Source organism: Phocoena phocoena, chromosome 21 (assembly GCF_963924675.1).
Source record: "Phocoena phocoena chromosome 21, mPhoPho1.1, whole genome shotgun sequence".
NCBI classification, from domain to species: domain Eukaryota; kingdom Metazoa; phylum Chordata; class Mammalia; order Artiodactyla; family Phocoenidae; genus Phocoena; species Phocoena phocoena.
Genome location: NC_089239.1, coordinates 8,658,541 through 8,676,787, shown reverse-complemented (window position 1 = coordinate 8,676,787; position 18,247 = coordinate 8,658,541). Strand labels below are relative to the sequence as shown.

At 40.9% G+C, this 18,247-nt stretch overlaps 1 protein-coding gene across 2 annotated transcripts in view; it reads left to right on the top strand.

Annotated features, from left to right (window-relative positions):
• UNC5D (unc-5 netrin receptor D) overlaps positions 1–15,052 on the top strand; it is a 597,176-nt gene extending 582,124 nt beyond the window's left edge. For both annotated transcript variants that reach the window (XM_065899869.1, XM_065899868.1), the window contains 2 exons: positions 2,486–2,664; positions 14,848–15,052. In XM_065899869.1, coding sequence (XP_065755941.1) covers positions 2,486–2,664; positions 14,848–15,052 — 384 coding nt within the window. The remainder of the gene's footprint in view (positions 1–2,485; positions 2,665–14,847) is intronic.
• The last annotated feature ends 3,195 nt before the right edge of the window (positions 15,053–18,247 follow it).

Here is an 18,247-nt window from a genome sequence, read left to right as displayed (position 1 = left end):
AAGGCAAAAAAAAAAAAAAAAAAGGAATTGACTACTCTGCCCAAAATAACTGCTTATTACAGAACAATTTCTGTTCACTCAGTAGCTACCTATCCTTCAAGGGCAACTCGGATGCCTCCTCCATGAAGCTCTACTACTCTTAATTCTTGAAATACAATGCTAATATCACTCAGAGAGTATTTTTCTGAACCACCCTGCTCTGTGGACTTTTGGTACTTGTCTTGATGCAGGGTGACGTAGTGAAGTGAGTCCTGGTAAAGGTATTAGGGTATCGGGATTCTAGTTTTAGCTATGGCACCAATTACCTGGGTAACTTCTACCAGAGTTTATATCCCTGTGGAGTCTATAAAAAATGTCAAAGACTGATTAGGAAATTGAGGCTGAGGGAAGTCCTGTAGCATCCAAGGTCACTGAGCTACGAAATGTGAACTTACACTGCAAAGCAAGATATTTCTGACTCTGAAAACCACACTTTTTCTGTTAGTCCATCCTAACCTCCAAAACTGGAAGAATTTTGATGAGCGTTGTTCTATAATAGTCCAGGGAATAGAACTAAAACCAGTAAGTAGAATCTGTTTAATCTGATAACATGTACTTTGAAGTTCCAAGAGTAAGATATAACGTGCAGCATTTCTCAAAAAGTATTTGACCATATGACTGCTCTTTCTTGGAACATCTTCTGAGATACCCTGTGGGAATACTGGGTTAAGGCATTGTGTTTCCAAAACATCCTCCCTTATGTAATTGTGTTAAATGGTTACAGAAAGACAAAACACATGATCATTCATTAATAAGATCTTTGTATGAACTAGTTTCCTCAATTAACAGATTTTTGAAGCTGTAAGACACACCAAGTCTGAAGGCTTAAAGCTCCATGAGCCTGGACCCTAGCCAAGAAGGGCTTCCATGGCTGTGGTGTCCACAGAAGGAGATGTGTAAAAGGTCAGAAAAACATCAGGGGAAGCTCACAGGGGCAGTTCAGGAAGGGCATGTGTTGACTTAAAGGACAGCCCAAGTCGACAAGTTCCTAATGCAAAGGATAGTTTCCTGGCGTCTAAACAGTGCTAACTAGTCCCTTAACCCGACCTCAGATTTGTGTTTTAATTTCCCTTTGCGTTAGTTATCTTCTCTTGCATAACAAATTACCACAAATCTATCAGAAAAAAACAACACCCGCTCATTGTCCCACATTTTTTGAGGGCAGAAGTCTAGGCATAGCCTAACTGGGTTCCCTGATCAGGATCTCACAAGGCTGAGGTCAAGGTGGTGGTGGCAGCAGTACATTCGCATCTGGAGCTCAGAGGTCTGTCCCCAGATTTATTAGGGCTGTTGACAAATTCAGGTCCTTGTGGCTGTAGGACTGAAGTCCCCAATTTCTTGCTGGCTGTTGGACAGGGCTCACTCTCAACTCCTAGGGGACACCCTCAGTTCCTAGCTTCACCCCCTCCCACCCCCAACCATAGGCAGGTCACAGCGTGGCTATTTGCTTTCTTCCAGGCCAGCAGGAGAGATACCTCCAGATAGGAGCTGCGTCTTCTCTCTTTTAAGAGCCACTTGATTAGGTCAGGTCCACCCCGGGAAAAATATCTCTTCGTCAATGCACAGTCAACTGATTAGGGACTTGCAGAATCCCTTTTGCCTTGTATCCCATCATAATCACAGGAGTGATTCAGCTACCTTTCAAGCCTTAAAATTCTGTCAGTCCATATAAACTTTCAGCAGCTATTCTGATATGATGGATGGATGTGTGATTTCACATTGGATATGATGATCTAATTGTTATGATGTATAACTAATCCTCACTGGACAGCTCTTAAGTCAGAAGAGTGGGCAGACAGCAGGCAGAAGCTCTCCAGCCTGCAGCACTCCGCCGGCTAGCCCAGGTCTCGTCGCTGACTCGTGGCTGCCTCCCATTTTACAAAAGCAATTTAATTCTGAAACAAAACCAAAATATTTCCTATAGAATCACACTTGAGGCCTGGGAGAAACACAAACTTGAAAATGATCAACATACAATCAGGTCCCCTTTGTAGCTTTCCTGACACGTGGCTTCCCAGCCAGCTCCTTTGATCAGCACATTCTTCTCTGATCAGCTCTGACTCTCAGAAGGTCTCCTTACAGTGAACTGAAATCTGTCATCTGGTAGCTTCTTCCTACTGATTTTAGATTTTTTTTTTTTTTTTTTGAGAATTAAAAAAAAATCTAAGTCTGCTCTCACCTGACACCTCCTTGGATGTAGGAAGCTGAACTCCCCTGAGTGGAAGAGGCTTTTGTAAAGCTCCAGTACACGGTTTCCTAGGCTACTAGAGACACTATTTACTATTTTAGAAGAGAGGGGAACTTGTCAGTGTATTTTATAGACTCCATCACAACAGGCAAGCATTTTTTGCATGTGTGTTAACACAACTTCTCTTAATAAAATAAAAGTGTTGACCAGTAAGGCTTCTACTTAGATCTGATCCTGCTTTCCTTATTTTGTTTACAGAATGAAAGAGAGACCATCACTTTCTTTGCGCAAGAGGACAGCACTTTCCCTGCGCAGACTGGCCCCAAAGCCTTCAAAATTCCCTACTCCATCAGACAGCGGATTTGTGCTACATTTGACACCCCCAATGCCAAAGGCAAAGACTGGCAGATGTTAGCACAGAAAAACAGCATCAACAGGTAATCGGGGGCAACTTCAAAAAGAGGATTTTACTAAAAGAGCTTGAAAACTAAAATGGGGCGGGTGTATCTACGTGGTTTCCAGGCCCTGATATCTGTATGGATTTCTCTGGCTGTATTTCATGTGAAATCTGGACAAGGAAGTGGGAAAAGAACAAAAATATGACACAGTGTGTGGCCCTTCCTGCCACCCCACTCTGCCTTTGGGGACGTTACGGAAAAGTCCTACTTTAGTCCTGGTCCCATCTCCAGGTTTGCTAATTGGGCCACCATAATGGAGGTTTAGACTTCGTCATCTTGGTGCTGGTGAGGGATCCCAGGGTCTTGAGACAGTGATGGAGAAACAAAGCAGCAAGTTTCTCACACCTCCTCCCTCCCATCGGGTAACCTTAAGTGTTATTTAACCCCTAATAAGGATATGCTCAGCCTGAAGAAGTGGGTGCGTGAATATAAAAAAGGAAGTTTGAGATGATACCTCTCAGGTCTGAAGGCGGAGGGCATCAAACAAGCAAAAGCAAAAGTCTGCTGCTTAAACCGACACTATTCATTACTGGGCTACTGTTGTGGTTGAGTTGAAAGGAGAATAGAGAGATTCATAGTGGGCGCTCGTACTTTGATGAGAAAAAGCAGGGGTGATGCTATTCAGAGCAGCACTGACGGGGAGGCCAGTTAGGGCTCAGCTTGAGGGTTGACTGGTGGGGAAAAGACATTGACAAATAGGATCTCCTCTCTCACTAACCCACCCCGCAAACCCCAGAATGAAAAGAGAACAAGTTTTCCCAGCACCCTTTTCCTTCCCTTTCCTTTGGTACTTTTTATGTCTTTTGAGACAAAGCCTTATTTTTCTTACTGTTTGGCTTACTCTGTCATTTCCATCTTTTTTTGTTCTTTGTTTTCACAGACATCCTACCTGACTCTTTCTTCTCTGAAAGGAAGGTAGATGTCTGCCAAGAAAGGATAGAGGGCCGCTCCCTGTTTCAAAAGGGATCCAGAAGCCAAGAACGAAGGGCCCAACTAGAAAGCAGTCAGGCTCAGAGAGGAAAATCAAGAGAGAAGGCATGGCTGTAAGAGAAAATGGAATTTACAGACAGGCAGGCCCAAAAAGAACACATTCTTGAAAAAGGCACATAGTGAAAATGAGAGAATACAAAAATGTCTGAGGGTATAGGGGAAAAAAAATTCGGTTGAATTTTTCCCAGCAACTTTGATGAAGGATGAGATGTGTCACATATAACCTGTGAACACCATGACTATGTCAGGTTCGCTTTCTGATCCACCTGGGGACAAGAATGAAAAACTAAGCCAGAGGACAGAATTTGGTCTAAAGAAAGGAAAGTGAACACTGGGCAGGGACTCAGGAGCTCTGTTCTGGTTCTACAGCTAATACCAGTCTGCCCAAACACATCACTTACCATCCCTCTGTTACTTTTTCTACAGATGCAGTTCATAGAATTCAAACTACATTAACTCTCTAATCCAGTCTGGCAATAAGAGTTTATGATTTTTAATTCACCACTTGCAAGAAAGTAATTGCCGTAAAGTATCTACCTACTCCTCCTGGCTGCTGGCCTTCATTTGCTAAAGAAGCGTGTGCACGTTCCTGCCTTGTTCATTTTATTCTCCACTTCCAGTAAACATACGAGAACTACACAGGCTGCCTCCAAAGCCATCAGTTTCTGACCTTGCACAGTAGGGAAAACGCATTTCAAACTGGGAGACTAAGGTTAGCATCCTTTTGCGTCTGGGCTCTAATGAGCAGTAAATAGCTACACAGGAGCACGCCTGTCCCCCTCCAATGTCGGGGGTCAAAAAAGGCAACCATTGGATGTGCCTGTTTGCTTTTGCTTGCTTCTGTTTCTCCCCAAGACCCCTCTCTCCAGGAAAGCCTAAACGTCCTTAGTGTACAAAATTCAAACAACCTACTTTATGGAAAGTTTCTAACACGGTTCTAAGAAAATGTCCATTTTAAATAAATGTTACTCCCTTTGAAATGTTCACAATTAATAGCAAGTTAGAATAGCATGAATGCACGGAATCTTTGTAGTTAAATAAGGTTTCATCTTTAAACCTTATTTAGTTACCATATTCGACTTCAGTGAATGGCATTTCCTTCCTCTTTATTCTCTAGCTTAACTCTCCAATAGGAGTCTCATTATGGAGGAAGAACGATTCAAACTAGGGGTTGGCAGGCTTCTTTCTGTTAAAGAACCAGAGACAGTAAATGGTTTAGGCCATATATGATCTACTGCAACTACTCAGCAGTTATTCAACTCTGCTTCTGCGGTGTGAGAGCAGCCACAGGAAATATCTAAGCAGGCGGGGCTGTGTCCCAATAAACATTATTTACAAAAGGAAGCAATGTATTTGGCCTACAGTACATGGTCTGCTGACCCCTCATCTAAACGAGTCTGCTCTCATTTAGTAAAACTTTCATAGGACCTGTTGCTGCAGTTAGAGTTACACCCGCGGCTAAGCTAAGGTACAGGATAAGGCCCCTTTCTGCAAGCTGGTGTTGTTCCGGCAGAGATGGCCACGAAGATATTCAGAGAAGCCAAAAGAGAAAGATGATGGAAAATCACCTCGCACCATGTCAGCTAATCCCCATTCTCATTTTGCAGAAATTGTCCAGTTCATTAAACGTTTCCACTACTGTAGCAGAAATGTATCTTCTCCTACATGGGAAGAAACATATGGGACAGAGATGAAGGAGATTTTCAGATTAAATTGTCACAACTTATTGTGTAATCCCAAATCACTGGGCTTGCTCTCTTGGGGCTACAAATAATATAGTACTTATTATACTACATAATCATCAGTCGCTAATGTGATCATTAATGTGTGTTAAAACACAGAAATCTGACGTTGTCAATATGCCGGTATTATTGGGTAACAAAGGTGTTGGATAGCTTGAGATTTCATCAACCCTGGGATCACGAGAGAAAGATGATCACAAAGCAGAGTCGGTCTTCTATTAGGGAATTCACCTACCATGATCTTGTGACAGCACCTTTACCTGACTCTCCCCTTCCCTTCAATTTCCAAAAGTGAAAAGCTAGTAAAGCAACAGCCCTCAAACCATGAAGGAAGCACTTTCAAAGGGAGTGGAAGGAAACATTCACTGTTATCGTGTTGCCAGTGGAAATGTTCTCCTTTCGGTAAATGCAAATGTCACAGATGATAATTTGCCTTTTTGCCTAACAAAGTTTCTACTTAGATCTGAATAGGAGAGAAGATACATGAAATAGGAAGTTAAAGGCTTAGAATGTGAGACATGTCAGTGGGTGCACTTAAGGCAGCAACGCAGGTGGCTCTGCAACTTGCTTGGCATATCGATTATGATAAATAAGCCACACAGCCTAGCAAAGAATGTCATAGTTAACAGTTGCAATTACAGTTTCTGTGGGCAAACTGACGATTACTCAGAGTCCACACGTGCTGCATTTTAGAGCTGAGATTGCACATTTATTCTACAAATCCAGCTGCAATAACTCTCCTCTTCAATGCTCTTGGTCACAGGTGATTGGTAGGTAGGTGGGACTAATAAAAGAGTTGATCACATAGGAGTAGATGGTGGGGAGCTTTGCTGAGAACTAAACAAATTAAATAATATCAGAAACTAACTGCTTCAGCTAGAAGTAATCTTCCATAGCGCTTTGTATTTTTATGGTACTCTTTTATTTTTTAATTACAGTTAGACATATCTAGATAGTACTGTCTAGTTCGGGGAAATTCAAGAAATTTGTCTTGAATGAATGACATGAACTTTTTCTTTGGATAGTACACTTGACCTTAAAAACTTGCCTCCTGGGGCTTCCCTGGTGGCGCAGTGGTTGGGAGTCCGCCTGCCGATGCAGGGGACGCGGGTTCGTGCCCCGGCCCGGGAGGATCCCACATGCCGCGGAGCGGCTGGGCCCGTGAGCCATGGCCGCTGAGCCTGCGCGTCCGGAGCCTGTGCTCTGCAACGGGAGAGGCCACGACGGTGAGAGGCCCCACCGTACCGCAAAACAAACAAACAAACAAACAAACAAAAAACTTGCCTCCTAATAGAACTGAATTAAGTGTCAAAGGATTTTGAAAGTTGGTCTCAAAAGAGAGCAGGTTACAGGGCTGACACTGGGGAGGATTCCTATCTTTCAGCACCTGAAATTCTACTATTGGATCATTCTTCTTTAAGGCCTCATGATTTGCATATTCCAGAAACCCTTGTGAAAACATAGCCAGCTTGACCAAGTTGCCGTGGGAACGGATGTTGGATAAAGTGCATGAGATACAAGAGGATGAGAAGGGAAGTGACCAAAATGGAAGAAAGGATTCCAAGATGGAAAGGAGTAGATGAACCACACCTTATTAACAGTTTCTCCTAATAGTACACTTGCTTGAAACTGCGTAAGCACTGCCAGAGAAACCTATTTATTACTGGTCAGCTGGGTAAAATGGTTCAAATGTAGTTTGGATGTTAATGTTTTTGGGTGATGCTAGAGAAATCGTGAGCAAATGAAATTTCTCAAACTTCATGGCTGATCAGCGGTGCTACAGTAACTTGTTTTTCCACCAAATCTTTTAACAGGACCTCTAATGAGAAGCAGAATCTTCTCAGTTGAGGTCAAATCCTTTTATTCCCTCTGTCCGCCCTCTTAATTGGATACACAGGAACAGTGAATGGCCAGAGGGCAGTGGGAAAGGACAGAGGAAGATTGCAAGACAGTTTATTAATCTGTCTGAGTAACTCCTGAGAATTCACTAAAAGTGGAAGTCCCGGGGCCAGCTTTCTTTTGGGGTGAAGGAAGGAGGAGGAAAAAAGTGAGAGAAAGTGATTACAAAATATATACAGAATGCCTGCTTCACAGGCAGACCGCCAAGGGTGGTCACTCAGGGACCCGTGAGACTAGGTATTTTCACTCTTGTGTTTTGGGATTTGCTAGGATTACACCAAATGAAGCTGTCTGGGCTCTGCAGACTAGAGGCTAGAAAACACATCCTAACCTTTAAATAATAAAAATGGATGTGAGGCTGCCATTTCCAAAAATCAATATTCATGACTCTTCTAAGGAGAATTAATGCACAGGAAGATAGCATTCATTACACAGATCCTTAGAGGCAAAATATGATAAAGCTCAAATCAGATTTTCTGGTTCTGGCCCAATGGACTTGTGCAGAGTCTGGATTTGAAGAGCCCTCAGTGTGAAGCCAGAGGGACCCAACACAGCCAAGTGGTGGGTGTTCAGGCTTCATTCCACTTAAGTTAGGGACTCATGAAACTGCCTACTAATATGAATCTGAAGACAGCCTAGGGCCAGTTTGGCCCTGAACAAACTATATATAGTTTATAAGTGGCAGGTGTTTCTCCTAAAGGCAATAAGGGAGAGAAGCTGTTTCTATCCCTCCAAGAGAACCAAAGTCGCGCTCCCACTCTAAGCTGCAGGGGTGGTGACAAGGGGCAAGTTTGCATTGGTCTTTGAAGGACTAGGTTTCCCTCCTTTAAGCTAATGTAGTTTTCAGATAAGATGGACATGCCTAAGCCCCTTTATAGCGGAAATAATCCCCTTCACGGGTCTGTCTCAAAGAGACCCGGAAAAGCTGACAAAGTCACAATCCCCGGATGTGATGTTTTCATAATCTGAGAAAATGAAATTATGGGGAGGATTTTGCCTAATTCATTAGAGAGTCCTTTGATAAAGTACTTAACTATTTCTTGGCGGTTATTTGTGAGGTTTTATTGAAACACACTGAGTATTTTGCAAAAGGAAAGGTATCAATATCTCTCCCTTTCCCCCTTCAGGATTAGCACTCCAGTCTTTTCTCTTGGAACAAATAGTGGTCATTCTCCTTTACCCTCAGGATCCTTGAAAATGTCTCAACGTTATTGAAGAGGAACATTAAAGGAGACGTATTTTTCTATGCTATATCCCAATTCAAAGAAAAGTTGAGCTTTGATTTTGCAGTTTTCATTGCCTTTCATTGCCAAATATGAGAAACTGTCAGAGCCTTATCAGGAATGAAACTGGAGAATTGAAAACGAGAGTCTACAACTGGTTTTATTCCTGTTTGGAAACCCACAGCGGGTTCTGAAGGCTCCAGGGCTAACATATATTTTCCAAAGAAGGAAGAATCCTTGCTGGTCCCTTTCAGGAGCCAGATAATGAAATCGGCAAAAGGAAGAACTATGAGGGGAATTTTATTGCCAAATTCATTGGTCCAAAAGGATTAATGTACCACCTTTGGGGCACGGCAGAGTGGAACTCAGCATGTTTTCAACTGCCTGTATCTTTTCCTTTTGGGTTTCCCATACCAGCTTCATTTCACTTGAAGGCACAGGGGGGCAATAGGCAGAGGTGACATAATGGCAAGCATCTTCTGCTTATTCTTTAGGAAATGAAACAGACTTGCTTTATCCTGAAAGCTGCTCTCTGCTGTTTGTTGAGTACCCAGTGAGGATGACGTTTGGGGATGAAAGCTTGAGGAATGGACCAAATGCTTATGCTGTGGTCCAGTTACCGCTGTCCAGTATAAATGGCTTTTCTCTTCTATTTGCATTTAAAGAACGATAGGGAGGGTTGGTTTTGGTCACATAAGAGGCTTTCATTAAATGAGACAATTACGATGATAGCGGGGATATTAATTTTTTTTTTCATTGTGACTATGTTTCAGTTCCCTATTTGGTACTATACAGTAGGACTACGCACCATTCTTGTAATGATGTCTCCCAATTTATTATAGGCAGTTTAACTTAGTTTTCACTTTCTGTGCTGCCAACCTACCAGGAAGATATTTTTCAAATATGCTTTTTTTTAAAAAAAATAGCTGACTTAGATATAAATGGCAACAGCTTATAGAATAGAAACATACTTGCTGCCTTAATGTTACAGGTGCAAGTGCTCCCTTGTACTTGGAAGTGCTGGGTGACATCCTAAATTCTGCATGAAAGTATAGCATGTACCTGGGATGAGGCGTCTTCTTGTGCTAAGGATGTTAGGCTGCAGTGCAGATGTGGTCCCCTGCTAGGTTTTATTACAGAGGAAATTCATTCTCACCATTAGTTACAAAGAAGGGCTTACAGCTTTCAAATAGGCATGTCAGCCCCCTGGTAGCATGGCTCTGAGTAACTAAGATAAAAGCTTTGTTATCTGGAATTCAGAATGAAAGGGAAGTCCCTTATAGGCCACACATAGTCAGACAGAACTAAGACCCTAAGCAGGCAGACTCCAGCTTTAAGCTCGCACGTGCCCTTGGTAGCTCTTTCTGTGTGCATGTCCCCAGGGCTCAGATAGAGTCTCAGACCTGTGCCCCGTCCTGTTACTGTTATCTAATCTTTTTGTTAACTGACTGAGGATTTAGATGTTACTATTCCCTAAGACATTTGTATTTGAATACCGCTTTCAAGTACTAAAGAAAGGGTGGTATCTTTCAATTCACACTGGATACCTAGACACCTTTCCTTTCCATAAAATGAGCCCTGCACTGCAACAGTATATAAAGACTTATATGGCAGAATTTTATCATGGTCCTCAATTCTCTCTTCCTCTTTGTACCCAAAAAAAGAAAACAGATGGCACAATAATTATTTCCAGAAATTCTCGAAATAACCTAATTTTCGTTATTAGTTTAATGTGGTCATTCATTTGAAGATGTATTTTGAAAACTGAGATTCTATATAAAAATTTGGTGGTTGACCCATATACACCATTATAAGTTGGTCTCTGTCTAGCTAGTGAAATTGCTAGATTCATGTTCCCAATTCTGCCCTGGCTTCCACATAAAGAATGGAATTTTAATTGGGCTGGGGGACAGCGCAGATAAGGAAGTCTCAGAAAGAAGAAATTAATCATAGTAATAAAACAGCTCCTCAGGGGCTCAGGTGAATAGAAAGCATGTAGGCTCAACAAAACGAAATTAAACTTAATTAACTATTACTACTCAATGAATTGACATGGATAAATCTATTCAGCTGTCTTAGCATGTGGTTTTTTAGTTCATCTGGACTTTTTCAGTGAGAGTTCCAAAGAAAAAGATGGAGTCACTGAGTCTACAGGACTTAGGACAAATAAACTGAAGACATAGGATGATTCTAAAGTAAATTCTTTAAATTTAGAGAGTAAATAATCTTATGTACACAGTATGCAGCATCTTTATGAACCACAAAAAAATAAATCTTATTTTTCAGAATTACCTCAGTCAATCAGAATTTGAAAAGGCTATGACAAAAGATTCAGTGCATAAAGAAGTAACAGTATGAAGCATCTAAGGCAAGCATAATAAACATTTACTTCTTTAAACATTTTCCAAAGAGAAAGGAAAAAATGGTTTTGTTTTGAGCCGTCCACTGGAATTTCAAGATGACTGCTTTTGCCAAATGTTCTTTATTCATTTCAAAAATAATAATAATAATCAAAGACTCAGGAAATCAACTATTGCTATGAATTCTATTTTCTAGTATTAACAATGTTCCCTGAATTGTGTGTGCATTTACCTGCTGGTGTCCAAATGTACCAGCATTATTATGAAGAGAAATGGGTCACACAGATTGGGGTCAAAATAATTTCAAAAGCGAGGTATGGAGATAACCAAATGGATATAGGGTATACCAATTTTCAAAAAACTCAATGCATTTGCACACATGTATGCCGTAAAATAACCCTACTGTGTTTGAGAAATAGCCCATAGCATTAGCACTTTAGTGTCTTTTGCCTATTAATTCTTCCAGTGTAGACAAGTAAGTGTAGTTCGATAGGATGTCTGTTTATCACAAAGCTGACTGAATCGTTTTTAATAAGGCTGATATGCTCCTACGTGTATTTACTAACATTAGGTGGAATTTGAGATTTGTGTGTGTTGCCGAGTGTACTTGTATAAATCAGAGCATCAATCTGGAACATGCTTTGGGGAGCACATTTCACTTGCTACAGTATGTTCAGAGATCCATGCCAAGGGAGAGTTCTATTTCTGCCTCTTTGATCATTTAGCTTCCTGTTGGCCTGGGTGCCTAGTCTACAAATCGGGGCATTTGCAGGACTTCTCAGAACCAAGTGGCTGGCAAGAGCCATCCTCCAGCTCTTCTCTTCTTCTTCTAGGCAGGTGCACTTAAAACACCTTCACACTGCAACTGGATTCATGAATATTTTGAATAGCATGTTGGGACAAGGATTCATCACAACCTCCAGAACATAGTCTGTATGCCTCTCCTCAAGTTTTGTTTTTGCATTTTCATGCCCAGATCTTCTTCTCATGTCCTGAAATGTCAAAGCTCCCCAAATGATACCAAGGATAAAAGTCTCAGAGTGCTTGGGGCAGGACACGTAGCTTGAGGACCCAGCAACTTTCACCCTCTAGGTGCTTATTTTCAGATGCAGCACAAAATGAAAGTTCAATCTCATCTTCTCTGAAATTGCTAGTATGTCTGGAAATCTAGTTTGGGTTATAAGACAACATGGAACGTGGTCAGCACCATGACCTAGGTGCTAAATCTGGCCCCACACCTGCTTTTCTATAGCCCCAGAGCTAGAACGGTTTCAGGAGGATAAACAAAACAAGAGTGATATATATGGTGTGACTTGTGAAAAGTGTATGACATTCAAATTTCAGTGTCTCTAAATAAAGTTTTATTGGAACACAGACATGCACATTCACTTATGTATTGTCTATGGCCATTTCACACTACCATGGCGAAGTTGAGTAGCTGCTACAGAGACCAGATGTGGCCCCTACGGTCAAAAATACTTGCTGTCTGGAACTTTAAAGAAATAGTTTGTCAACCCCTGGTACAGAATAAAGGGTAGCTTTGGGGTTAATAGGATCGCAAGGAACTAGTCACTCCAACAGACACTAGTCCATTGTGGTTCAGTAGGAAATACAAAATATAAACCTTCAATACTATGAGAAATCTGTGCTTCTTTTTGTTGTGCTTGCCAGCATTATTTTTCTTTTGAAATGACAAGGGAGAGCATAAAGAATTATTTCCCCCCTCCAGGAAACAATGTGTGTCCATGGTCTATTCTCATAAATTACATGGAAAGACATTATCACACAGCCTCTCAGTTTTTGCCTCTTTCTCAGCTATTCCTCCAGTTTGTATTCTGCCTGCACATTGCTTGGGGTGTACCAATCTATTTACAGACCAGGAGACACAGCAACTTCCCCCCAAAACAGCTCCCTACAGCTAAAAGGAAGTGGCAATATTCAAAACAACGTTTTGAATAAAAGGAACGAGGATCCCTTCAACTACAGAAGCAACATTTGCTTTGCCATTTTTTTGGGGTAGAAATAAATAACTATATTTGATTCGAAGGCCAGCTGTGGAGAGGGCGACGAAGGGGAGAAGGAAGGAAAGATAAAAGGAAAAGAAACTGGAGAGAATAGTTTTAAGCTGGCCCTCTCCCTCTCTCAATTAAAGATTCAGATGTAGTGGAAAGCGTATATCGTACCCTGATATCTGTGCTATTTGGCAACCAACTAGCTTTAAGTAGTGTCGTAAGACCTTTGAATAAAATAGCACTTTATTCACTCAGAATTACTATGTGTGTATGTTGCTTGTGAATGATAACGTGCCCTTAAAAGCTTGTCTTCTCTTCCACTTGCTCTTGGCTACATGAGTCTGCTTTGTGATTATATGCTGAGTCTGGTGATGGAAAGTTGTACCATCCTCAAAATAGGCAATTCTTGGTTGACTCTGGAAAATCTTTTCAACTCATCAGAATTTTACCAGAGGTGACATTTCTATCCGTGCTGCAGAAGTACCTGTGAAAAGCTGTGACCTTTTAATCCTTTGTGTTGTCTCAGTCTTCATCAGAGCAAAGTTATTGTCCAAAGGGTTATCATTTGTTTTCACTGAAGATCCCATATCATCTGAAACAAGCTCCTAGCAATCAACTACTCAGTTGACGGATATGGAATAAATACCTGTCATAGTGTTATAAGTGCTGTTGTAGAATCAGAAAATGATTAGCTATGACTCTTCTCTTTCAGGTGTCTGCAATCACACTGAGAAGGCAGAGGTCACACACATGGAATATATAAGCATTTTACTCACATGAAAATTTAAGCAGAAGCGTAAAAAGAGTTGAGAAAAGAAATAAATTACTTTGAGAGGACATGAGAATTATCTACAATCCAGGCATTGTAGGAGTATAGGCTCTTGATAAACAGAGGAGAAAGAGGGAAAGTGGGCATTTCCTAGTGAACAGAATACACTGGATGAAAGCAAGAACAAAGTATTACCTAAGTCAGTGTTAATGGCTCAAAGGAGAAAAGAATATTGAGGGAAAAAATATATATATTACCAGAGCTAGTTTGATGCCGGACCAAGGCAGGCACCGAAAACAAGTGGAGTAGATACGTGATGATTTATGAAATAGAATGCAAGGTATATTAGAGAGTTTGGAGAAATAAAGAGCTATAAGGCTTCTGCTGGAATTTAGTCGTAAAATGATAGAGCATAAATTAAATACAAATGGTATGAATGGAGAGGAAGAGTGAAGCTGATGAGTTTGTCAAAAAGAAACAAAGGGAAGACTCAGAAATCAATGTCCTGGTGTGAGAGATTAGAAGGATGGTTGTAATTACTGGGACATTTGTTATAGTTAGAATGGAGGCCAATGGATTCCTGATGCCCCGAGTCTGAGGAAGTGGAAAGCTATATCTAACTGGAGCAGTCCCAAGGTCATTCAGAGATCTGTGACTAGCTCATTATTAACCCATAAAACAGGAGATGCCGACTTCGACCCTGTCCACCTGGAGCTGATAAGTACTCCATTTAGTATACGAACCCAAGAAGACACAGATAAAATTTTGACAGCCCTTAGGTTTACCATGAGAGACATAAAGAGGGGTCAGATATTTTGGAAAAAACAATAGGAATGAGTTATATCATCACATAAGCTAATGAAGTAGAGCTTTTCAAGAGGGTGTTCAAGAGAGAAACACACGTACATGTATACACACACCACTCAAGGAAAGTGAGGACTAAAAAAAGACATGGAGGATTAAGAAGGTCATTGGTAACCCTCCAAAGTACAGTTTCAGTTTAGCGTTGGGATACAAACTGGACTGTCCCCAGACCTGCGTTCGTGGAGCTCTTTATTCCTATTTTAATAATATCTGTTCCAATTCATTTTTAATTCCCTTATAGTGATTTATATTTGTTCCTTTATTTCTATTTTTGTCATTTCGTTTATTTAACTCTCTGTCCAGGAATTTATCTTATTTTGCTACACAAAGTAGCCCGTCTGCTGTCATTCTGAACCTGTGGGAAGCTCGTCATCAGCATGATGGTGACCTTGACTCCCTGGCCTGTGCCCTTGAAGAGATTGGGAGGACACACACGAAACTCTCGAACATTAAGGAATCCCAGCTGGATGAAGCCGACTTCAGCTACAGCAGGCAAAATGGACTCTAGTCCACTTCCTCTCATGAGAGAGTGATGGCCAACTTCGGGACATTTGCTTTACAGGGGAAAGAAAGAGGCGGCTTTCTGCCCAGTGGCATTTGGGGAATTCAGCCTTCATTTACAATCAGTGAGCATCCCTGATTGAAGAAATTGCATTTTATATAGGTAAAATATGTTAATAGGGAAAAGTACAAGCTCTCTTAAATATATGCGTCTCCTCTGAAGCCACACTCAGGTTCACAGTTGAGGAACTTCTCGGATTTGGAGTGGCAAGGATAAAAGCGAGGGCGTATCTAGATAAAAGTAACTGTGGGAAAAGATGAGCTACAGCAAAGCTGGGAAGGCAGAGATTGAATAAGTGCGTGTTTTGCAACAGAGTTTTAATGATGTGCCCCAAAGTACCAGCTGATTCTGGCACCAAATTGTCTGAGTTTTCTACCAACTGGCATCTGGGATGCGAGCAATCATTGTCAACTGGCTTTTAGAAGTGAAACACGGTTGCCAACCCATCTGTAGGACTTCAACGACGTCAAGGAGGGCATTTAGAATTTCGAATCTGAGTACACCACACCAGCACCAATTCCCTATCTATCCTAGCCACTTAATGGAAACAAGATCGAGAGGTAGAGAGATCACAAGCTAGCTCTAGCAGCGTACCTACCCCTCCTTCATTTTCTCCAAGGACCAAATCCACCCACATTCTTTCTTCCCCTTCCTTACGAATTACACTAGGGGGAAAGTTTCAAGGAGCATAGACTTTTCAATATGGAAATTTATTTTTTTCTAACTCAAAGCAGGACGACCATCTCTATTCCCAGCTAAGCCACTCAAATTGCAAAAGCTATCAGAACACAGCTTATCATACAGATTTCGAGACAAGGGAGGTCAAATCAGGTCCAAGGAAACATGAACTGCAGATGCCTTAGGCCTCAAATAAGCTGTTATTCTAGGATGCAGATGTTGATTTAGTTCCCCAGTGCAGTTGTTATGAAGGGATTAGGGGGTTTACTGTCCTTCACAATCCAGTTCTTGAATTTTCTAGCCTTTTGGTACTATGTTATCACAAAATCTCTCCATGGGGCTATAGGTCATCCTCCTTTTGCCTCTTGGGAAATTAGCAGACGGTCTTTGCTCTAAATGATATCCGAGTACATAGACCTGAGAAACCATATGCATTGTTCAAGCAGCCTTCAAGCTCTGATAATTCAACCTCACCAAGTATGCTTTCTTTCCAGGACCATTAATATATTGTTTTACATTTTAAATGAGAGGCAGTGATACTGTGGAGAATTGAAATCCACAGATAATACATAACCCCCATCTTAACACTTCACTCCATCTTTTATCCTATTTAATCATTTTTGACAAGATGTCCAGGTAGACTACAGATGAACAGATTTACTCCTGAATATCTTTTGGTGGATGTTTTAATTAGCTGTCCAGAATCAGGACAACCAAAGTCAAGGACCTAGGTTAACCACAAGGTTGATTAGCTACTTAGAGGTTGGCCCCATTAGAATAAATATAGTCAGGGAATGGGGGAGGTAGGGAGTACTTGGCAGTAGGGATGTGATCAACTTTTTAAACAATGTTTTTGTAGATCCCATGTTTAAAAAAATGTTGTGAATCTCCACCTAAGTGAAAAAGACTTAAAATAGGTTGAATTTATGATATCCTGGGTAAGGCATTGAAGAAGTAACTCTTGAATGTGTTGGCCATTCTCTCTAATGAATGTGTGGTATAGAAGGTCCCCTGTAATCGATGGAAGGCTTTGCTACATGAAATTCAAAAAGCATCTTGCTTTTCTCAGGAGCCAAAGGCATATTATACAGAACAAACAAGTCCTCTTAGAACTGTTGAACATGTTTTCAAAATACCATAACTAGATCAGGAAAATACCCTTTTTGCTAGTATACTCGTTTATTCCTTCTAGGGAGCAAAAGACAGAAAGCATCAAAGTGTTAATCATCTAACATAACGATGGGATATAATTTCTGAGATAGAAGTGGAAGTAGATGGTCATCCACCCAAAATAAACCAGAGGGTTGATTGGCATGGGTGGTATGCAGAAAGAATCTACATTAAACTGTTGAATAGGAACTTACAGAAAGTACAGTGTAGAGCATATGTTGTTGTCCATCTCGGAGGATTTTTGTTTTAAAACATCCTATCCTTTTTTCCTCTTCCCTTCTAATTGGCCTTCTAATTGTTCTTATCTATTCTGTGAATCCACACAGATCATTTTTGGATTTCTGATATATTTTTTATATTTTAAAACAGATGAAAAATGTTAAAGTTTCCCCTAGAATCTATCTAGATTATTTTAAGATAAGAATTTATTATCCCTGACTGTCTAGAATTTCCTCCCGTGTGTTTATTCTTTTTTTTTTTTGGCCTGGGTTTTATAAATAAATGCACTTGATCACCATATCACTTTGAGTGATAAAGGAAGCATAGGAACACGATTCATCTCGGATTTCAGCCCAAGGTTCAAATCCATCTTTCAGTCCATTTTGTTTCCTCTTTGCATTTCTCCTACTTATTTCTGCTAGGACCATACGTAGGATTTCTGTAGGTTTTCTACAGTTTGAGATTCTATGGCCATTGCATGTCAGGATTGTGCAGTATTTTACAAAAGGATTCCAAAGAGAACCCATGTTTTTGAGATTTACAGACCAAGGTGTGTGTGTATGTGTGTGTGCAGGGGCGGGGCGGGGGGCAGGGAGTATGAAACTGCAGATCAGATAGACTTAGCTGGCGCTTGAACTTGTGGTTACTTACTGTAACCTAAACCCTGGTTCAATTTTAATATTTTCATATCACAACACAAATGCCTCTCTTGACAGAGATTTACTTACTCACTCATCAGCCCAAGCGCTTACTTTCGAAGTCTTATTGTCCTAGTGCCAAATGAAAAAAGAAATTAAAGGTGGTCTTTCATACTTGGTAGGTTACTTCAAATTTTTACAGAAGAGCCCACTTAATGCCAAATCTTTCAATCCTCAGAAGCATTTGAGTCTAATAGTCCTGCTTTAAACATGACTTAAAAGGATGCCACCAAAATGGTGCACTTCCCAGCTTAACCAGACTGCAGTCTCTAAAGTTAATTTATAGTTTTTATGGCGTCGCTTGTGCAGTCCTCCTAGTTTACATTAAAAATCCTTTAAGCCAAAAGGAAGCTCACTCTGTGGATTTAAAGGCAAA